The sequence below is a fragment of the Culex pipiens genome, chromosome 2 (genome assembly GCF_016801865.2).
Source record: "Culex pipiens pallens isolate TS chromosome 2, TS_CPP_V2, whole genome shotgun sequence".
NCBI lineage: Eukaryota > Metazoa > Arthropoda > Insecta > Diptera > Culicidae > Culex > Culex pipiens.
In genome coordinates this window covers 151,796,758-151,819,807 of record NC_068938.1, presented here as the reverse complement: position 1 = coordinate 151,819,807, position 23,050 = coordinate 151,796,758, and the positions used below count along the sequence as shown (strand labels likewise).

General features: G+C 38.9%; 4 protein-coding genes across 7 annotated transcripts in view; 2 read left to right on the top strand and 2 right to left on the bottom strand.

Moving 5' to 3' along the window:
• The window catches only part of LOC120420426 (lissencephaly-1 homolog), a 130,497-nt gene extending 114,963 nt beyond the window's left edge, over window positions 1-15,534 (top strand). For both annotated transcript variants that reach the window (XM_039583448.2, XM_039583449.2), the window contains exons 3-7: window positions 428-885; window positions 7,120-7,433; window positions 7,504-7,659; window positions 7,733-7,928; window positions 12,262-15,534. In XM_039583448.2, the coding sequence (XP_039439382.1) occupies window positions 428-885; window positions 7,120-7,433; window positions 7,504-7,659; window positions 7,733-7,928; window positions 12,262-12,335 (1,198 nt within the window). In that variant the 3' untranslated portion in view covers window positions 12,336-15,534. The remainder of the gene's footprint in view (window positions 1-427; window positions 886-7,119; window positions 7,434-7,503; window positions 7,660-7,732; window positions 7,929-12,261) is intronic.
• LOC120420420 (ubiquitin carboxyl-terminal hydrolase calypso) overlaps window positions 1-23,050 on the bottom strand; it is a 227,525-nt gene that overhangs the window by 148,687 nt on the left and 55,788 nt on the right. The window lies entirely within an intron of this gene.
• LOC120420431 (PRKR-interacting protein 1 homolog) lies at window positions 19,854-20,826 on the top strand. Of its 2 annotated transcripts, XM_039583454.2 has the most exons (2): window positions 19,861-20,078; window positions 20,142-20,733. In XM_039583454.2, exons 1-2 carry the CDS (start codon window positions 19,962-19,964, stop codon window positions 20,700-20,702), a joined length of 678 nt encoding a protein of 225 aa, XP_039439388.1. In that variant the 5' UTR covers window positions 19,861-19,961; the 3' UTR covers window positions 20,703-20,733. The 2 variants fall into 2 exon arrangements, with proteins under 2 accessions (XP_039439387.1, XP_039439388.1); XM_039583453.2 differs by having other exon boundaries at window positions 19,854-20,826.
• On the bottom strand, window positions 20,904-22,727 carry LOC120420425 (uncharacterized). 2 transcript variants are annotated; one of them, XM_039583446.2, is made up of 3 exons: window positions 22,620-22,727; window positions 21,682-22,556; window positions 20,904-21,620 (listed from the first exon to the last, which is right to left on the bottom strand). In XM_039583446.2, exons 2-3 carry the CDS (start codon window positions 22,531-22,533, stop codon window positions 20,904-20,906), a joined length of 1,569 nt encoding a protein of 522 aa, XP_039439380.1. In that variant the 5' UTR covers window positions 22,534-22,556; window positions 22,620-22,727. The 2 variants fall into 2 exon arrangements, with proteins under 2 accessions (XP_039439380.1, XP_039439381.1); XM_039583447.2 differs by having other exon boundaries at window positions 22,647-22,717.

Genomic DNA, 23,050 nt, shown 5'->3' with positions numbered 1-23,050 from the left:
GGATTGACTGGTTCTTTGGTTCCAGCTGATAAAGCTGGAAGTATTGACGATCGTGTCGAATTACGATTATGGACATCAACCTGTCGTCAGCGAATTCGCACTGATTTTTTTTTTTCCTTTTTTCTCTTGTCCAACTTGACCGTTGTGACTCGACGCAAGGTTACGGTTAAGGTTTATTGCCGAGGGAAAAATTTTCGTACACGGTTTGTGTCCTCTGGTTGAACGACATACTTTTCTGGTGATTATGTACTTGCGCGCGCGTCTCAAGAGCCTTAATTAAGCGGTCGTTAAAGTCCGTAACAACCAACGTCACTGACGCGGAAAGCGATCACGCCGATGCAATATATCATTCGAACCTCTTGGACCTTTAAAACAAAACGACTGAAATGCCCGTTTTTAATTCCGATTTCTTTATTTCCTCCAACAGTAACCAAGCGATTGCCGACTACCTGGGAAGCAATGGATACACAGACGCCCTGGAGGCCTTCCGGAAGGAGGCGGACATGCCGAACGAGATCGAGCGCAAGTACGGTGGCCTGCTGGAGAAAAAGTGGACCTCGGTGATACGGTTACAGAAGAAGGTGATGGAGCTGGAGGCGAAACTTTCCGAGGCGGAGAAGGAGGTCATCGAGGGAGCACCCACAAAGGCGAAGCGCACACCGACGGACTGGATCCCGCGGCCGCCGGAAAAGTTCACTCTCGCCGGCCACCGGGCCACAGTGACGCGCGTCGTCTTTCATCCCGTGTTCAGTATGATGGTGTCGGCGTCCGAGGACGCCACCATCAAGATCTGGGACTTTGAGACGGGCGAGTACGAGCGGACGCTCAAGGGGCACACCGATTCCGTGCAAGATCTGGCGTTCGACTCACAGGGAAAAGTGTTAGGTGAGTTTCTCCGTTGGTTAGTTCGTCCCAGTTGAGTCTTCCTTCCTGGTGGGGTTCTGCAACTCTGGAGTGACCTTTCTGGCGTAGGAGTTTTCAGATCTAGAAGTAGGATAAAGTAAAGAATAGCTAAAAATCTAATTCAGCAAGCAAATTTTGTTCAAACTCATCTTTATTTGTCTAAAAGTTGCCAAGAAACTTATTTTTTTTTTAAATTTTGGCAAAGCAAAACTTTTCAAACTGTCAACCAAACAACCAAAAGTTGCGCAACGCCTACCGCGACCGAAGCTCCGCCCTCGGCCAAACATTAGGTCTATTCCCGTACTGCAGAATTCTGCAATTCTGCACAAAAACGGCAGCAGAGCGTTCCCGTACTTTTCTGCAACAAAAGTAACTTTTCTCTCAGGCAGAACTTCTGCAATGAGAGAGGTAGAAGTTGCAGCAAAACCGTTCCCGTACTTTTCTGCAAGCTCTCTCTTCTCTTTCTTGTTGAAAAGTTACTGCAATTTGGTGTGATGGATGTTGAGTACGAAACGAAACTATTGGCACTACGCCCCCCGGGGCATGGCCTTCCTCTGGATGTTGAGTACACGCTTACGTAAAATTTGCAAGTTGGGTGAAATCAAGCATTTTATTATTAGTTGTAATAATAAATGATTTTGGGGTTGTTTTTTTATGTCTGGTTTTATTGAGAACGATTTTTTATGTTAACGATTTCAGGCTTAGTTCATTCATGTAAATGATAAAGCGATTTTTTTAGTGTTAATATTTTTACCTGATAAAACTTAAGCCATAGTGGTACAGCCCAACAAAAAATGTACTTTAAAAACAAATAGTTTTTAAAAACTTTTAAAAGACACATTTCTTTTGAGTTTAATAATTTCAAATAAATATTTGTTTAAGAATTATTTTTGATCATAAATTGATTTTGAAAATACTCAATATGTGTTTTAAAATAATAGGTAAATTTAATTGGCAAGTCGAAAATTGTACCTTTAACAAATTGTACCAATTTGTATTCTTATATGAACCAAAAAAATGATGTAATTTTGTCGAAATTAAAATTCTGAAATTCTGAAACTCTGAAATTATTCAATTTTTAAATTCTTAAATTCTTAATTTCTTCGCCATCGTGATTCATGAAAAATACACATTTTTTGGAGTCATATTTTAGGTTAGAAACACATATTGAGACGATTTAGAGTTTGTAAATTTTGACTGTTTTTATTTTATTTATATTTTTGTTTTTAAATTTTTGATTGACAGAATTTTTTAATTTTACTTGCCCGTGGGTGTCGCTCAACCTGCATTCCTGTCACACATGAGGTCTGCACAGCTGATTCCACGAAGATTTTTCCCGCCAGTAATGACAGGAAACGCTGACAAACGGAATATGTGCCAAAACCATAAGTGGTTTTTAACATATGAAGGGAAATCATCGTGATCTGGAACTGCCGGTCGTTAGCCCGGGTAAAGTGGAAACGTTGAGATGATTGTTGTCCTCTGCTCTCATCTCGCAAAAAGCCATACAGAGAACCACGTCCCAATCAACCGGCTCTGTGGCTTAATGGTTACGGCTTCTGTCTCCCAAGCAGAAGGTTCAGGGATCAAATCCCGGTCGGTACCTTTGAAATTTGGAATCAGGAATTTGAATATGAATAAAAACTAAAATGAATCAGGTGGGATTCGAACTCACACCTTTGGATTGGTGGTGGTCTGGGACGCTAAGCAGTCGGCCATCAGAAGGTTTACACTCTAGCAGTGAATTGATCCGTAGTGTTGAAACATGTTATCTCTCTTCTTCTTATAATATTAAATACGCGCTGATCCCTGATTTGCCTGAGGGGATTGGAAGTCTAAATATAGATCGAGTTTCCTTCAGATGCTTGCTTCTATGTTTAGGCGGGGCCGAACAATGCCCAGCGACCTCGGAATTGGACCGCAAGGAGCTCTGTCATTCTGAAATGGGTCGTTGGAAGCAGCGCGAGGGCTATCACCACCTAATACCCGGGACTGAGATAAGCTGTATCAGCATTTGGCATGTACACAGTCTGATACAAATTATACTTTCCCATAATTTCGCTACCGGTTAGCGGGTATTGGATTGGACCACACACACACAGATTTTTTTAATTTTACTTATTTTTGAAGTTATAATTTCTATAATTTTCTATGTTATCTTTTAACTAGAGCTTTTGATTTTTGGTGTTCTGCACTCATAAATATTCAAACTATTGTTTTTTATTTCGATTTTTTTTACCTTTATTATGTTTATTTTGAATTTTTAAAATTAAGATTTTTTTTGAAATTTTAAACATTTCCAATTTTTAAACTTTGAATTTGCGATTTATCATTTCTTTTTTTCTGATATAATTATTTGCATTTTTTTTAATTCTCAAATATCTGATTTATGTTTTTTAAAAGTTTCTCAATTTGAAAATATTAGTTTTTTTTATATTTTTAATTATGGATTTCTTAATTTCCAGATTTATTAATTTAAGTGTTTTAAAATTTTTGAGTTTGTGATTCTTTTTTTTATTATTATTTGTTCTCTCATGAGACATCCAGTCATAATCTATTTATGTTATCCTGGATAATCTTTCAAACATTCTGCAATTAAAACATGTATTTTTGGTCCCTTCTATATTAAACCTTTGTTGTGTTTGTGTGTGTTTGTGGTCCAATCCAATACCCGCTGGCCGGCAGCGAAATTATGGGAAAGTATAGTTTGTATCAGACTTGGGTTATGCTGATACAGCTTATCTCAGTCCCGGGTATTAAGTTGTGTTAGCCCTCGCGCTGCTTCCAGTGACCCATTTCAGAATGACAGAGCTCCTTGCGGTCCAATTCCGAGGTCACTGGACATTGTCTGGCCCCGCCTAAAGATAAAGCAAGAACCAGACGGGTCCTCGATCTATCTTTAAACTTCCAATCCCATCAGGCAAAACAGGGATCGGCGCGTATTTATTTACGTGATGATGGCCAGGTCCAGTCACGACGTTTTCCATACGCAACGCAGATTCACAATATGCCAACATACCACAACGACGACGGCGAATTCACGCGAAATGACCAAAAAATCCGCGGCCCGATCCGTCGATTCCGAAACTAATTGATGGATTATGCTCTAGAATATCGTGAAACGACTCTTTTGATTGTTATTTTTTCGAACAAAACTCACAAAATAAATCATTTTTCATAATTCCTAGACTACTGTTGACAAAATTCTGGCACTACTGTACTGCCGTTCTACGCATAATTGTCCCATTTCAGTTTTGGACGATTTTGACTTTATGACATTTTTAAGTTCAGTTTGATGTGTACTTTAAGAAAAACACATAAAATCTGGTACTTTGTTCGGAAATTCATTAAAAACAACACCAAGTCTGTTTGTCCCATCGTTGAACTTCTACGCATAATTGTCCCACCAAGTATTTTCTTAAATATAAACTTCTAACTGGGGCGATTAGGGACACATAGGGTGAATAGGAACCCACGGGACAATTATGCGTAGAGACACAGAAATCGGTCGAAAAAATTCAATCGCGTTTTTCTCAGTTGCACTTTTTTGAACATGGGACAATTATGCGTAGAACGGCAGTGTACCACAACCAAAACAAGCACTCATATTTCCGAAAGAGAGTGAGAGAGGTGAGCGTCATGAGCGTGAGAACCTGTATGTGCCCATGCAGCCAAAACTGACGTTTAACCTTAATTTGACAAGCAAAGCATTGCGCTACCCAAAGCACAATAACAAAACAAATATGAAGAAGAAAAAATACATAAAAATGATGAAAATCTTGAAAAAATAAAACTATTTGCCCTAGATTTCACTTAATTTCTCTTTTGTATGTCAATTTGAATCGTTACAGCACAAGGGAAACTTTTAAATCCACTAAAAACACGCCAAAAAGTTAAAATTATCGAGGACCGACCGAACATCGAACTTCTTCTTCTCACAGACAAGTGAACTTTCCCTTCTATATTAAACCTTTGTTTGTCTTTTTTTTCAAATCAGGTTTATTAAACGTACCTGCCACTCTCATTTGTAAAATGGTTTACCTAATGTAAAAGTTTTGAGTTGTTTCTAATATATAATTTCTACTTAAGCATAATTAATTTCTAGTTACTTAATAAATAATACATCCTTGATTTTATAAAATGTTGTGCTGCATAAAAAAAATAATTTCCCTTTTCTAGAGGCAAACTTGTTTCAATTACTTTTTCGGCAATCATTTTTTTTTAAATATTTTGAAATAATTAAATAACTTTAATACCCAATTTGAGTAAATCCACTCAAATGTTACAATATTGCAGAAAAAGTACTGGAACGCGTTACCCAGGCAAAAGTTTTGCCGCTTCTCTCTTTGCAGAAATTCTGCAAAAGAGAGAGTTGAAGAGAGCGAGCTGAAAAGTACGGGAACGTGCTGCAAAAAAGTGACTTATGCTGGCTGCAGAATTCTGCAGATCCCGCAGAAATTCTGCAATTCTGCAAGTACGGGAATAGACCTATTGCTTGCGCGAGCCGCGCGCATAGCAACCTAGCAACCCGACCACGTAGCAACCGTAGCAATAAACAACGCGAAAAGTTATAAATAGGGGTGCCTACCCAGCAACCGCCTATTGAGTCCAACTGATCATCATGAACGGAGGTATGCTGCTCAAATTTTTCCGAATAATTTTTCGGTCTTTTTTTCAGGCCCAAATGGACTCAAATTTCACTCCGGACCAAGTTCCGGATGTAGAAATGACAAATTTACGGAATAATTACCTCGATGTGGCCACTGAGGCCACCGTTCAAGAATGGTTCGGAATGATAAACGAAATTCGCCGGAATTCGGTGCTTCCGGGCCCGAGATCGCTTGCGGAACTAGCTTTCGCGGCGATTTCGGTCCCGGAACCACTGGCAGGTATAAGAATTCGTATTTTTGAACCGTCTGTGGTGTTTCCGGGACCGCGATCGCTGGCGGAATTAGCCTACGATGCGATCCCGGTTCCGGAATCATCGTCGGATGATTTGAGCAACTTTTTCGACCATTCTGCGGTGGATCTGGAAACGGATCCACTTGCAGATCCAAATTCAATGTGTAACTATTTCAATTCAAACCTTTCGGACGAATCTGTGGTGAATCCGACTCCGTCGGGTTCACTGTCGGATAACCAAATTCAAAGTGTTATAATTGATTTGGAACCAACTGCGGCAGTTCCCAATACGGAATTGCAAGCAGAACCAAATTTCAAAGTTAATGTAGATTGTAAATATTTTTGGTGTTTCGATTGTCGCAGTCCCAGGAACAGTTTACCCTGGACCTTGAGACTGCGATATTCAAAATTTTCAATGATTTCTAGATATTTTTCTTTTATTTTCGTTTGTATTTTAGTTGCATTTTTGTTTGTTTTTAGTTTCTTTTAGTTAAATTTTCCTTTCTTTCTTTTTCTTACTATTTTTCAAGTAGTTTGATTCTGGACCAACTTCAAAATTTTGTAGTGAGCTTTTAGTGTGTAGAAGCGACCTGAGTACAGTTTGTTTGGATATTTGATCAATTTTTCACCTTAATTTTTGCATATTAATACGATCTTTAAAAAAATATTTGGAAAAAAATTCAAGCAAATCGGTAGATTTTCTTTTTTGCTTCAAAAAACAACCAATTTTGAATTGCTTCTGTATGGTGTGAAACCCGAATAAATGAAAATTTCAATCAAAATTTAGTTTGTTTAATTTTCTGTACGGTGTGAAACCCGTTATCAGACTATAAACGATTCCATTTGGATTTTGCCAAAAAGAAAATCATCCAAATAAGCTTGAAATCAAAATTTAAAAAAAATCGTATTGATATGTGAAAATTAAAGTGAAAAATCGGTCTTCAAAATTTGTTAGGACTCTTTTTAGTAAGGAGTCCACACCAGAAAGCTCCCCTTTTAGTTAAGTTTTGAGCATTTTGGTGTGGGGGTGTGTGGTGGGCCAGTGCTCAGGTCGCGAAGCGATTTCGCTTCGATTTTTTTTTATTATTTTGTAGAAGTTTAAAGCTTTAATAAAACGTACTAAAAAAATGCAACTTTCATGAATTATTAGGGAGGAAAATAATTTGAGATGCCCTACATCTATTTTAATGCCAAGATACAACTTGTTCGGATTTAAGACAAACCTAGAAGGGATGACTCACCTTCTATAGCTACATTAGTGCATGTTCGATAAAAAAATCTAAAAAACCTTCCATTTTCCTTTCCATTTGCCAGCCTCCTGCAGTTCAGACCTCTCGATCAAGCTGTGGGACTTCCAGCAGACGTACGAGTGCATCAAAACCATGCACGGCCACGACCACAACGTGTCGTCCGTCTCGTTCGTCCCGGCCGGCGACTACCTGCTGTCGGCGTCCCGCGACAAAACCATCAAAATGTGGGAGGTGGCCACCGGCTACTGCGTGAAAACGTTCACCGGGCACCGCGAGTGGGTCCGGATGGTGCGCGTCAACGTGGACGGCTCGCTGATGGCGTCCTGCTCAAACGACCACTCCGTGCGGGTATGGCAGACCAACTCCAAGGAGTGCAAGGTAGGTGGTCGAAGGCTTCATCGGCTAGAATAGGAAAATCAAATGGGATTTTATTATTCATTATTTGCAGGCCGAACTGCGAGAGCACGAAAACACCGTCGAGTGCATTGCCTGGGCGCCAGAATCGGCCACGGCGGCCATCAACGAGGCAGCTGGAGCGGACAACAAAAAGGGAGCTCACCAGGGACCGTTCCTAGCGTCGGGATCCAGAGATAAGACGATTAGGGTGAGTTGAACCGCACCTTCACACAATTGGTTTATTCTAAATTCTAACGAATGTTCCCCCTTTTAATTCGCAGATTTGGGACGTCAGCTCCGGGCTGTGTCTGTTCACGCTCGCCGGCCACGACAACTGGGTCCGGGGCATCGTGTTCCATCCTGGCGGCAAGTACATGATTTCCGCCAGCGATGACAAAACGTTGCGCGTCTGGGACCTGCGCAACAAGCGCTGTATGAAGACCCTGTACGCGCACCAGCACTTCTGCACCTCGCTCGGTGAGTACTGAAGAACTGCACAAATTTATTTTTAAATTAGTTACCACGCAATTCTGAGTTCTTTTTCGGTTGAACTCACATTTTACAAGAAAAAAATTCAAAATACGTACCGATTTAGAAAATTTCGTTCGAGCGTTGCGTTTTACTTTTCGTCATTCAATTTAATTTTTGATCTGCATAATAATACAACAAGTAAAAATAGAATTGGGTCCCAAAATTAAGTTTAAATTGCTTATCTTATATTATTGTTCACAACTAAAAAGCTTATTTTTCTGAGTACAATGACCATTATACGATTGCACTAAAAACTAAAAACTAAAAAGGGCCAAACATTGAATATTACGCCCATTTAAAATGTTAGTCCTGATTTAAAAAATTTCAAAATATTTTTTTCGAAAAGATCGGAAAATTTCACGAATGATTCATGCTTTAACATTAAAAATCGGACCATTAGTTGCTGAGATTTAGAAAACTTCAATTTTCGTGTTTCTTTTTCTTTTTCTTAAAGCGGCTCTATCTCAGCAACCCGAAGTCCAATCTTCAATGTCTCTTAGACAACTTTATAGCAAATTTTCTAAACTTTTCAAAAAAAATATTTTTGGAAATGGTCACTCATGGTCACTATTTTTAAAAATCGAAAAACTGCTAATATTTCGCTAAAATCAAACTTTCGGTGGCTATATCTTGAAAACGGAGCCCTTTATCAAAAAATCTGTAAAGTAGTTTTCGATTGCAAATTCAATTTTGCATTATAAAATAACGTCAAATTTGTTTTTGCATAAAACTCTATTTTTTCAAAAAATCATAACTCGGTGGCAGATTTTTTGACCATGTTTCTCTATGGCTCAAAAGTTGCGGATTATTGTCCCCTAAAACATATCAAAAAATCTCGAAAATCAAAAAATTACGTATTTTGGGAAATTGAGTTTTAGTGAAAAAAAAGTTGATTAAAAAATCTGCATTTTTTTCCGTGTACCTATGTTTTTCTTTCTCAAAAGTCCTCAACAATACCAACAACTTTGCCGAAGACACCAAATTGATCAGAAAATTCTTTCAAAAGTTACAGCTGTTTGAATATTTACATACCGTAAACCGGGGTGACTTTGATAGGATTTCAATTTGTTTTTAGAATATTTTCCAACAGGTAAGGTTTTTCTCAAGATTATTATTTTTAAAACATGTACTGGGGTAGACTACACAAAGTTCTTGCACTATTTCGGAAAAAAAGTTTTTTCAATAATGTTTAGAAAAATATTTACGTTAAAAATTCTTAGTTTTAATTCTGGGGTGACTTTGATAGTCATAGTTTTTCTTGTTAAAATCATATTTAAGATGTTCAAACTTTATTTGTACGCTAATTGTACCATCACTAAAGTAGCTGATATAGTTTTTAAGAAAAAAAAAAAACAATGTTTATATTTAGTTAACTAAGTGTATAAGCTTTTTAGCAAAATACACAGAAAATTTAGGTAAAATTGTTAAAAAGTCGGAATTTCGCCTGAAATTTGTTAAAACTAGTTTTGTTTATAAAATTATCGATTTATATATCCTTGGGCATGAGTAAGGACCTCGACGCCGTTAGCAATGTTGGCTTTAAAATAAAATTTCGTGATAATATCACTTCCCCCCAGCCAACATTTTTGCCATGCGAAGCGGGCCTCGACGCTGTGTCTAGGTTTAATTCCTAGCTAGGAGCCATCAGTGTCTTAAGAGGTGGTCCCAAGGCCGAGTAGGAGTTCATGAAGCAAATTAGTCGTCTCCCACCCCTTTTAAATTGAAAAATGAACTCTGAAACCAGCGCTTACTCACAACAGAAACAGAGGCCTCTTCTAGGCATTGTAGGATTGAATAGATTTTGAAATTTATTTAAAAAAAAATATTATTACGTAGCATTTTGATATGTCAAAATTTCCATAGAGTCTCGGTCAATCAATAGTGCGATGATATCGGACAAAATTCGTTAATCTGTTGAACTAACGGTTTTCGGATTATGGTTGTATCGACCATTGTTGCGAATCGAGGGTCTACTGGAGCCTTGACGATCAAATGGAGCCTAACATTTCAAAAGGACGCATGGGTTTTGTGAACAGGAGTGTGTCTCCTTCACTCAAATGACAGTTTACATAAGGTATAATAGAGATGCACTCTTGTTTGCAAAGCTCTATGCCCTAATGAAATGAATGGCATGAAATAGTCGTCTTGATTACTAGTGTTCAACTTATGAACTGTTCATTTATGTTTATTGGTTTTTGGAAGAGGCAAGACTGGTTTAAAAACAAGATCCTTTACCTTATTTGGCGTTATAATAAAACATTCGGGGATTTGAGATTAAATTTACTTTCAGACAGTTTAGTTTAGGTTGTTGATTAAAGTTAGATAGTTTTCCGTCGATGAATAATTGGACTGAAATGATTAGTTGATTTGAACGAAGTGTAACATTTCATTGGCAGATCTGTTTCTAGTTGTAATGTACGACAAGACTATTGACGGACGTGACAGGTCGGCAGTTAGTTTTCATCTTTTTTTCTCTAGTATTTTTTATTTCCTTTAAATTTGGAATACATCATAGGTTTCTTTTGTATAAATCTCCGATTAGTTACATTTTCTTATTTAATTAACTAATAATTTAATTTATTCCGGGCCTTCTTACTTTGAATCACAATTTCAGATTTTCTTTATTCAGTGTTAAACTTAGATTACCGTAACTGCTCAAATCATCCAAGTTCTTACTACTCACATCAACACTAATTTTCTTTCACCTCCCCCCTCCCGATCCCCTATATCTTCCGGTGGTGTTCATTTGGTATGCAATACTAGTTCGGCCACTACCCTTTTTTCCACAAGAAACCGGACTTGGACTGACTTGAGGCCGCGTCCCCCACCTTGCTCCGTAAAACGAAAACGAAAACGAACGAAAATTATCGATTTATATATTGCATTTTATACTGAATTCAAAGCACGAATCACAAGTTTTCACATTTTACATGAAATTTGTTCAACTGAAATTGCCTATAAATTTGGAGATTTTTTTTAATTGTGTTTCAAAAACACATATTATTAATTATTTACAAACTTTGTTAACCTTCTCCTAGTGGAAAACTGTCCAAAGAATCCAAAAATTCATTCCGTTTTTCGATTAAAAATCATGTTCATTGAGAAAATCATGACACTTTGAGAAGTTAAAAATAATGACTTTCATCAACATTTTCTTAACTATAGTTAACTAACTTTTAAAACTTGACAAAATTTTATGAAAAGTTCTTCTTGAGGTACTTTGAACACTTCTCTACCACGGTCATTATGTTTCTAAACCATTCCTTACGTATTTTAATTGTACTCTTCATTTTGCGGAAAAATCGCAAACCTATCAAAGTCACCCCGGCTATCAAAGTCACCCCGTTTTACGGTACCATTTTTGTATGGACGGCAGCCAAAATTGTATGGAGACTTGTATGGGTGAACCAATGACACACTATATTTGGTCATAGAGAAGGCCCCCACAAAGTTTTAGCTAAATCAAGAGTAAGCCAAATACTATCACAAACTAATGTAAAGTAAACAAGATAAATGCAAATTAAAATACAAAAAAAAATAAACAAGATGAATACAAAACAAGATAAAGTAAAGTTTTCCGTAGAACAAAAGTTGCTCAAAATTACCTCCTGAGCACGGGAAATTTTGTTTTTTTTCGAAAGCAAAATTTGGGCAGTAGAGGGTCAAAACAATTTTATTATTCGTAACAGTTTCAATTACACAACTCAAATAGATGCGCAAAATGAACTACTTGTACCAGTTCGCCAATAAAATTAATAAAACAAACAAAACTAAACTAAACAAAGCTTAAAACTAATAAAAGTAATCAAAAGATCATTTGTAAAAATCAAAAAGCAATTTATATATTAACCTTACTTATTTTAAAGACATGTTTAGGCAGTTTCCCATAGGATTCCACCAGTTAAAGTTGCTTATTTTTAGCAAAAAGTAGGTTTTATCGTAAAAATATGCTCTTTCCATAACAGCGCCACTTGGAAGGCACTCCGGCGGCTAAGATTGTAAAATTTTGAAAAACAAATCGGTACTCAAGTGTACAGCTTACTTGTTATTACAGTTCGTGCGTTTGTGTCGAGGACTGCAACCCGATCGCACCTTGGAAGGCATAACGACAGATTTGCGGGAATTAAACGCGATTGCGAAAGTCCTCCATGTCGCAAGCTCAAGCGCAATACCTACTTTTGTTGATATTTCTTAAAATTGTACAGTAACTCATATGAATAATTTTTTTTAATTCTAAATTTTCTATAACTTGTAATTTTATCGTTTATCTCTCTTCCAGATATGCATAAATCTCACCCGTACGTCATATCGGGCAGCGTGGACACGACGGTCAAGGTTTGGGAGTGTCGCTAAGCGGCGACGCCACGGTTCCGCAAGCCGTCTCGCTTTCAATTGTTCTTTTTTTGTACTACTACTACTAACTCAATAGTGATTGGAGTGGAGTGTGTGAAACAGGCAAACATCCAAGCGCGCGCGCGCGCCCGCACGCCGCAGGGGAAGGAGAACAGCAGAACGCCGCCGGAATGTTGTTGTTGCAGCAGCTGCAACTGAACAGCAGAGGTATCTCTATTTCAGTAACTAAAAGTTCTACAAAACATACGCAAGCAAAATGCAAAACAAACACACACACACACTAACATTCTACAAACACAATACACAGAAGAAGAAAAAACACATAACATATGGATAACCAAGCTAAGATTTACAATTGTACCAGTAACAGGCAAGCAAAAAGAACACTCAAAAATTAATCTCCTTCTTTTAATGAAATCAGCATTGATAGCAAACAAAACAAGTTTCCATAGTTTGAACCTTAAACTACCCACACCACAGTCAGCATAAAAACAACAAAAAACAGCAGCAACATACTGATTATAGCGATGCAAGCATGCAAAAATTTACAACAACAAAAAATACATATTATCATATTCTATTCTTATAATTACCTATTCTTAGAAAGTAGTAGAAACTATATTGGGAAAATCAAGCAAACAAAAAAAAAACAAACGCAGATGAAGCAAAAAACATGATTTTGGACGGAGCGAGCGCGGGCTTGCGCGGCCACGCGGCCGCGATCGATGAAGGGGAACGCCTGACCTGAACGACCAAGACGACTGAGTACTATCACCACCAACGCAACGCCTACGAACGAAAAAGAAACGATTTGCAAAATGTGACGAAACTGTTTGCGTTCGATTATTGTTGTTCTCTCTTATCGTGCGCACAAGCAGCCAGAAGCAGCTCGTTCGGTTCGAAGGTCTCGAGGGTCTTTCCGCGTCCTGGGGGGTCGTTTAAATGGGGACAGAACATCGTCCGGAAGTCCAGAATTGGTGCGTTTTTGCGGGTTTCGTTCTAGTACTGCAAAGAGAGACAATTTCTCCCTTGGACAGATTCGGAGAGATTCTGCCGGCGAGAGGATGTTTACAGTGCAGTACTGGAGCAAACCCAAATGTTTCATCTCGCTCAGTAGTAGTACTAGATTGGCGTGACGTGTCGCATACCGTGTATGCTACACTAGCTCACCAAACTGCTCAATATCAGCGTTAAGATTTTGGAACTGTAGCACAACGCGACATCGAAATGCAATCTTTTGGATAACTAGCGAGTAAAATTGTGTTCAATCTAGTACCGCAACGAGGTTAGGAAAAATGCACATTTTGTAGCTAATTTTATTGAATTTTCCAAATTATTTTTTTCCGTGTTTGCTCTCACTCTCTGCGCTCTGCTCGAAACAAAAGTTACGCCAGAGCGCAACGCGTGAGAGAAGACGAGCGAAAAGTACGAAAATGCAATGCTGTCGGAGAGAGAGAAAACCATTCTCTTTTCAAACTGCCTGCTTTTTGGGAGCTGCTGCTCAAACATTCTACTGGATTTGCGCAAATGATTTTCTTCTTTGTGCGCGCGCGTGCGCGAGTTGTTTCATTCCCGTGTAAATATAACAAATTTAAATCAGGAAGAATGTCGTAGCTCGATTTCGAGAGTAATTTTTACCACACACTCACATTTACAAACACACAAATATTAGCAAATTATTTTTTACAATCACAAAAAGAATAATTTAAAATAAAACAAAGATCGCACTTTTTTTGCCACTGCGCGCTAGTGATAACACGCGTAACTAAAATTTAGGGAGAATGATGATGTGAGAAATGCTGAGAGAGTGAGAACGCGACGAATGTGAGAGCAAGAGAGCAAGTGCTGTGCCGCCGATAATCGTAAGAGAAAACATATAATCCGCAAATTACGTTTAGTCCATCTTGTAAAAAGTACACACTGAAACTGGAAAATTACTAACTAATACTGGACAAGTACGAAAGCCGGGTACACGAGAGAAAGAGAGTTTACAGCAGGGGGAATTTAAAAGAAGAAATATTAGAAACGAATAAGAAGCGATGGTTATTAAATTATTGATTACAGTTAATGCAAAGGTAGAGAAAACATAAAAATAAACAACAAAAAAATGAACCTTAGATCTATAGCTAACCGATAAAACGGAAACTTATTGCATTCTTAAGTGAAAAGTTTTAATTGAAAAAGAGAGAGAAAGAGCGAAAAATCTATCACCTTTACCTACTGAATGTTGCTTGAAAATTGATGAGTTGATTCTCCGCAAATGTTTAAGCTTGATGAAAGTTGTCTAGCTGCGAAAGAAAGATAAAGTTATAGTTTTTATAGAAATGCGCTATTTTTCGATAACACATTTTTCTCCGATCAAAAAAAAAAGTCGAGAATCACACACAATTACACGCCACCCACACACACCAACGCAAGCACCACTCGTTCCAAATTTGCCAATTTTTTGCTTGAAACGTCATTCAAAGTGCCCCGCAATGATAGAATCATGAAAGAGAAGCAGCTTATAATTCTGAATTTGCGATTTCGAACCAGACTCAAATCCGCGATTTTCCCCTCCAAGTGTGAGGAAATGCACGGAAAAAAGAGACGATGTGAAGGCTTGAAAAAGTTCTGATAATTTAGTTTGCGCTAATTATTTTGAGTCTTTTTTTTGCGTTGAAAAATATCATTTGAAAGTTGGCGCGAAAAAGTTTGCCAGGTGCGCGCTAGGTCTTTCGACAGAGTTTCTTATCATTTTCAGTTACTGTTTTGTGTTGAAACATTCCTTTTTGTTACTTTCAGAACTGCAAAACTTTGATTTTTGTTGAAAACTTTTACCATTGCGATGAAAACGATTTGATTTTATTTTTTAGCTTACAGGCAAATAAAATTTACAATCGTGACTAGTCGATAAACTTCCTCAATGGTGACGTACTAGAGAGAAAATTATCCGTTTGAAATTTAACAAAAAAACTCATTCTAAGGACTCTGTTGAAGAAACCTCGCGTCGAAAGCAAACAATTGTGCGCTGACGAAATTTTCGATTTAAACATGAAAACGCTGAAGGAAGAGTGACTAAACAAAAAAAAAAGGTTTTAGCAAGAGAGAAAGAGCAGCTAATCATCTTATAATCTTTTAAAGAGAGTGCAAATACTTTTAGGATTAGTTTGTATGGCTGATTGGATCGAAAGAAAATAAAAACAAGAAGAAAAAAAAACAGAAAAACCCAAGCAAATTGACACGAAATTAAAATATGTGAAAAGAAAACGTACGATTCATGCTACCATATTCCTCTTCTTAACAGGTGTTGATGAAAAATCAAAAACAAGAAGTGAGGGAAAAATATGCAAAGCTTTCGAAAGAAAAAAGAAACATGAGAAAAAAATGCCGAAACGAATTAAACATACACTAAAACAAAAAATTACAAGCAAAACTACATTTGAATCATCTCAGAAAAATAACAAACAACAGTTACGATAAATCCAAGCGGTTTAATGACATACATATGAAAATCTTACAACAACAACAAAACTAACCTAACAATTTTCCGCAGCAAAATGAAAGAACAAAACCAATACCCTTTGGGACAAAACAGCATACTTCTCTTTGTAAATAATATTGAGAATGGTAATAAAATATATTTAAAAGTGAAATTGCCATCTGGTTTAAGTTGTTTGAAAGAAATCCTTGGAAATATAATATTTTTCCTTTTTTGACTCGCCCCAAATCCGAAAAACTTGTCGAACTTGAAATTTCTCTAATTAGTGAGTATTAGAACAGAGCAAAGTTATTTGACTCTCACCAAAAATACATTCGTGCAGAGAAAGAAAATGATAGTGGTAACTTGTCGCATGTCGCTTTTTGACGACCAGAGAAAAACACGTTTTAATGTTTGACCTTGAATAAACAAATGCGAGAGCACTCAATGTAAACAAACACGTTTTGTTTGGTTGCTGGAGTCCCCAGTTACACACTCAAACCCCGATGGTTTGACACCAACTGATGTCAAACGAACGGGGTCACTTTTTGGTTTGACACCCCTTTTACACGGGGCTCACACTAGGGTGTAATATCAAAATCGATTTTCCAGCACAGCATTTTTTCAGTTCCTTTTGGGGTCCTAAACAACTCCCCAAAGTTTGGGAATGATTGGTTTAGTCCTCACTTTGCGCAATGCGAATCAATTTTCCATATAAATTTGTATGGGAAAAATCATTTTTTTGAATTTAATATTTAAAAAATCCAAGTTTCAAGCTGTACTAAAACCGGATTCGTATTCGTATGCTTTGGAAGGTGTTCTACAACTTTCCCGAAGAGAGTATGATGCTAACTTGCCCATGAAAGAAGATACAGCGTCCTCAAAACTCGTCTAAAACGTGATTTTCGAGCAAAAAACACGTTTTAGACGAGTTTTGAACACGCTGTATCTTTTTATAGGAGCAAGTTAGCACCATACTCTCTTCGGGAAAGTTGTAGAGCATCTTTCAGAGTATTCGAATATGAATCCGGTTCGAGTACAGCGTGATGCGTGAAATTTATAAATATCAAAATCCAAAAAAATGGTTTTCCCTATGGGTAATTCTCCGCCAACTCACACAGCAGTTGCCCCGACCCCTCTTCGATTTGCGTGAAACTTTGTCCTAAGGGGTAACTTTTGTCCCTGATCACGAATCCGAGGTCCGTTTTTTGATATCTCGTGACGGAGGGGCGGTACGACCCCTTCCATTTTTGAACATGTGAAAAAAGAGGTGTTTTTCAATAATTTGCAGCCTGAAACGGTGATGAGATAGAAATTTGGTGTCAAAGGGACTTTTGTGTAAAATTAGACGCCCAATTTGATAGCGTACGCAAAATTCCGAAAAAACGTTTTTTTCATCGAAAAAAACACTAAAAAAGTTTTAAAAATTCTCCCATTTTCCGTTACTCGACTGTAAAAATTTTTGGAACGTGTCATTTTATGGGAAATTTAATGTACTTTTCGAATCTTCATTGTCCCAGAAGGGTCATTATTTTGTTTAGAACAAAAATTTTCATTTTAAAATTTCGTGTTTTTTCTAACTTTGCCGGGTTATTTTTTAGAGTGTAACAATGTTCCACAAAGTTGTAGAGCAGACAATTACAAAAATTTTAATATATAGACATAAGGGGTTTGCTTATAAAAATCACGAGTTATCGCGATTTTACGAAAAAAAGTTTTGAAAAAGTTGGTCGTCATCGATCATGGCCATTCATGGTCACCCGCGACAGACACGGACGACGAAACAAAGAAGAAACGCGAAAAGTAACTTTTTCAAAACTTTTTTTCGTAAAATCGCGATAACTCGTGATGTTTATAAGCAAACCCCTTATGTCTATATATTAAAATTTTTGTAATTGTCTGCTCTACAACTTTGTAGAATATTGTTAGACTCTAAAAAATAACCCTGCAAAGTTAGAAAAAACACGAAATTTTAAAATGAAAATTTTTGTTCTAAATGAAAAAATGACCCTTCTGGGACAATGTAGATTCGAAAAGTACATTAAATTTCCCATAAAATGCCATGTTCCAAATTTTTTTACAGTCGAGTAACGGAAAATGGGAGAATTTTTAAAACTTTTTTAGTGTTTTTTTCGATGAAAAATACGTTTTTTCGGAATTCTGAGTACGCCATCAAATCGGGCGTCTAATTTTACATAAAAGTCCCTTTGACACCAAATTTCTATCTCATCACCGTTTCAGGCTGCAAATAGTTGAAAAACACCTCTTTTTTCGCATGTTCAAAAATGGAAGGGGTCGTACCGCCCCTCCGTCACGAGATATCAAAAAACGGACCTCGGTTTCGTGATCAGGGACAAAAGTTACCCCTTAGGACAAAGTTTCACGCAAATCGAAGAGGGGTCGGGGCAACTTTTCCCGATTTCGTGTGAGTTGGTAGAGAATTACCCCTATACAAATTCCCATAGAAAATTGAATCGCTTTGCGCGAAGTGAGGACTAAACCAATCGTTCCCAAACTTTGGGGAGTTGTTTAGGACCCCAAAAGGTACTTAAAAGTTGCTGTGCTCATTAGATTTGGACAATTTTATTTTTTTCCATACAACCATATTACACCCTAGGCTCACACACACTATCAAATGTTTGTTTTGATAGTGTGCGTGAGCGCCGTGTAAAAAGTGACAGTTTGTCACTTTTTAGTTTGACTTTGTCCAACCAACGGGGTACAAACTAAAAAAATGTCAAACGAAAAAGTGACCAACCACCGGGGGTTGAGTGTAATTACAAGTGAAAGTCAGCGGAAGAGATCCGAAAAAGATCCGGTGCTAAAGACAGCCATTGCTCTGGCTGCGACTAAACGGGTCGTTGTAGGCCGTTGTATTTTTTGCGAGGATGAAGATTCTCCTTGCCTATAACAGGATGAAGAAGGCTTGCCTGCCGACCTGCGCGTTTGCTTCTCCATAGCTTTTAACAAGACGCTCGTAGAAAGCGTCGATGTTGGATCAGGCTGTAGTTGAAAAATTTGCCCTTTATTCTCAACACGCAGATCCGATCATCCATCACCTTCCGTTTAATGACTCGGTTCTGCTGGTCCTCAATCACTACGAAACCGACTCCACACGTCATCTTTTCGGCGCCTGCACTGCCGTTCTGAGCATAATTGTCCCATGTCATTTTTTGACGATTTTGACCGAGAGATTGACCTTTTGACATTTTTAAGTTTATTTTGTCGTATACTTTTCGAAAAACCCATAAAATCTAGTACTTTGTCCGGAAACTCATCAAAAAACAACACCAAGTCTTTTTGTCTTATCGTTACACTTTTACGCATAATTGTCCCACCAAGTATTTTCTTTCTAAGAATCATTAGTTATACGAAGCATAGCACTGTATAGCAAGAGGATCATAAATAAGAGTGATAAACTACTAACTGGGGCGATTGGGGACACATAGGACGAATAACAACACACGGGACAACTGTGCGTAGAAACACAGAAATCGATCGTCAAATTTCAATCGCGTTTTTCTCAGTTCCACTTTTTTGAACATGGGACAATTATGCGTAGAACGGCAGTGCAGCAGGCTCTTGGAGAGTTTGAATCGTCGTTTTGAATGTTCCAAGTACACTGAAGCCCCGATGGATTACTTCGGTAAGCCACCAAACCAAGACTGCGATTGCCTAGTCTTGAGGCTTGGCTGCCACCTTGAAGCTCCGATTTCTCTCGACACCGTAACGGGGGCTTTTGTCTCGTGGCCTGATGGTCTAGCTAAACCTTCCGAATAGGATAAAGCCCCCCTTCTCTGTCAGCATACTACTAAAGACCGCTTAGGTGGGGTCTATTTTATATTTACGGTAACAATACAGTAAAAACCAAGGTAGAAACTCAATTAAAGCGTCAAAATTTGGCTTCTTTTTGTCGTGTTGGTCCATAAAATAAACAAAACCTGACGATTACTCAATTTTGAGTAGGTTTCGGTTTTCACTCAAGTTGTTTCGAACTTTCTCTGACGATTGAAGCACCCCTCATATCTTGAAGGAACACCTTCTTTCTACAACTTTTGTTCTGTCAAATTATGTTTACAAAACAGTCTTAAAGCAAATTATTTTGCCAAAACAAACTAAAATTTGGAAATCTTCGTAGCATTTCTGCAACAACTATCAGCAATATCATGGAAATTCGCAACGAAGTCAAGACGGTGGACAAGGACTTTGAGAAGAAAAAGTTTGTGGTCCGCAATGCCGCCGACATCCAGCGCGCCAAGCTGGAAAAGCTGATGAAGAATCCCGTAAGTCTCATTGTTTACTGCTGCGTACATACGATTGCTAACTGTTTTCCCGCTACCGCCCAGGAAAAGCCCGTCATAATCCCGGAACACCCGAAGGCGCGCGACTTCTCGTCGGCCATCCCGTCCTTTGTGCGCAACGTGATGGGCTCCAGTGCGGGTGCCGGTTCGGGCGAGTTTCACGTGTATCGTCACCTGCGGCGGAAGGAGTACGCCCGCCAAAAGCAAATCCAGGAAAAGAGCCGCGCGGAGGAGCTGAACGACGAGTTCCAGGACAAGCTGGAGCGGAACCGGCAGGAGGCGGAGGAGCGTACGGCCAAGAAGCGCGCAAAACGGTTGAAAAAGAAGAAGGCGAAGCAGTCTGGCCGGGGGAAGAAGCCACGGAAGGAGCAGGAATCGGACAAGAGTGAGAGCGAGGAGGAGGAGGAGGAAGGGGAGGAGGGTGGGCAGCCGGCAGGAGATGGTGAGAAGAAGGCTGATGAGGGAAAGCAGGAAGCGGGTAAGGAGGATTCGAAGGAGGTTGAGGGAAATGCTGAAAATGTTGAAGCGGGTAAGGAGACACCAGAAGCTGATAAAGACAATCCTGAAGTGGAGGAGAACACTAGCAATGATGATAAGGTTCAATAAATGTAACATTTTCTTGTTAAGTTCAAACTTTGTTTAAAGTTAATGCTTTAGACAACAAACAGAAATTTCAAGGAATCTCGGGAAACCGCGTGCCGTGTTCCAGCATGACCGCTTTGATTATTAATAGGGGTTTTTATTTCAAGTCAACGAACTAAAATTGCATTAACAACACTGACAATACCTCTACCGTAAACGATGCTTTCACAAGTAACTTATCTTGACGTTTTTCGCTCTTCTTAGCCGATCGTAAGCAACCATCGAAAGCGTCTCTTTGGGAAAAACTCGCAGCCACCGCAACTCGGAACAATGCTCGACCATGGGCTCCACGGACACGTCGGTGATATTACAGTTGTGAAGACAGAGGACCCTCAATCGGCGCGCTTGACGGCAAATCTCCTCAACTGTAGCGTCATCGACGCATGTCTCGTTGATGTACAGATAGTCGATTTGAGGACACAGCTTAACCAGCTGAATAATCCAAGAAGCGGACACATTGCAGCTACCAATGCTCACGTTCTCGAAATTGAACGTCCGGTGTGTAAAGATCGCACGGTTTTCCAGCACGTGGATTTTCCTCAGCGTGAGATGACGCAATGATGAGGGCAGTTCGTCGGACAATATCTCCGACCAACTGTGAACGGTACAACTCTCGAGCCGAAGAATCCTTAGATTTTGACAGTACTTGAGGTACGATTGCAGACAGTTCTGCGCCAAGTCAAATGTCTTCAAATCCAGAGCCCTCAGCTTTGGCGTTTTGTGTCCGCAGAAGTTCAGCGATGGACTTCGTACTCCTTGGATTCGAAGATGCGTAAGCTGTACCATGTTGGCAAGGAACGAGGCAGTGCTTGTTCCATCCAAATCAACTGTGGTATCAATTTTCTTGAGATTTGGTAGATTTTTACCGGTTTCACAAATTTGCTAAAAATGAGAGGTGATTAGTTGAAAGCATACCTTTAACAAAATTAAAAAAAAAGCTTACCGCACTTGTAAGCGAATGATCCAGAACAAAAAGCTGTTCGATCGATGGTTGAATTCGACTCAGCATTACAGCATTGTTACTTTCTCCAGATAGAAACACCGTTCTCAATCTTAACTGATCCATGCTACTCATCTGGTCCAGGACGAATGGTGTAAATCTAATCGCCAGCTTTTCCAGCGTGGTCTGAACGGAACGTATTAAGTGGCATGACTCTAATTGATGGGTGTTGTTTAGCCTTTTGGGTGCTATAAGACTGGTCAAGCTTGGAAATATTTTCGAATAAACGTCGAACGCTCTGGCTGTAAATCCCACATCAAGCGTATGAAGCTTATGCAACTTAAAGTCCGCCGTTCTTGGTTCGTCAGTAGATGTGTAGATGGCACCACGCATATCCAGCTCGCTCAGATTCGGCGTGTAACGGAGCATTTCCAAAAATGTCGGAAGTGATATTTCACAATTCCAAATGAATAACGTTGTCAGTCGCTCTCCGAACGATGGCCACCACAGGCCGACCCGGATGATTTTGTTCTGTTGCAATAAGGCAAAAATTGCGGGAAACAGATTCTCCGGCCGAAACTTTCGATTCATCACGAGCCCACGTGGAAATACAATGCCGAATCTGTTCTGCAACGAAACCTTCCGGTCCACGATTTCCCTCCAACGGCGGCACGTTAGTCGAATCCGCAGCAGCGACTTTTTGTCCAACGTACGGAAAATCATCTCCAGCAGTTCGGTCGGAAGATGCGGGCACAGATCTGCCGCTGGGACAGCGTCCCCAAGACGGGCCCGTTTCCGATTGCTCGAATCATGTGCTAACGGGCGCGAGACTTTCATTCCGCTTCGGAGCTCCATTTATCTAGCTTGTGCTACTTTATCTGAAAGAAAAATGGTATTTATAACTCTAGAATTGCAATTTGAATTTGGCCAATATTTATTACAATGATTTCTCAAAATTTTATATTTACAGGTTCTTGCTTTAAAAAACTAGCAAATAATTTAGTCAGGTGAAGTGATTCCCGCCAAAAAGAAATCGTAAACAATCGGAACGTTTCGAGCCAAACATTTCATTAGGGCACAAAACCAAAAACCGCGATTCGAGAAAATCGCTTGCAAAAAGTGGACAACTTGTTTTTTTTTTTTTTTTTTTTATTTATTAGAGAGCCTTTCAGACCATTAAGGCTGTTTCGGCTCTTGAGTAAGAGGAGGCATCGCTGATTGGCCCCCCTTTTACCGAGCAAGTAATTATGAGTGTTTGTTACAATCCTGTTCATTATCGCACGCTTAAATTTTCCAAAAGAGGTCGGCGTCCTTGCAAAACCGTATAACGGCTTGTTCTGTATCCTGGTCGTTTTGGAGTGTTTCTTTTAGG

Bases quoted from the DNA above. Each gene is read 5' to 3' on its own strand.
- LOC120420431 (XM_039583453.2), top strand. From the start codon at position 19,962: ATGGAAATTCGCAACGAAGTCAAGACGGTGGACAAGGACTTTGAGAAG.
- LOC120420425 (XM_039583446.2), bottom strand. From the start codon at position 22,533: ATGGAGCTCCGAAGCGGAATGAAAGTCTCGCGCCCGTTAGCACATGAT. The intron at 21,621-21,681 runs GTAAGCTTTTTT...TCTCATTTTTAG, and splicing joins ATCATTCGCTTACAAGTGCG to CAAATTTGTGAAACCGGTAA.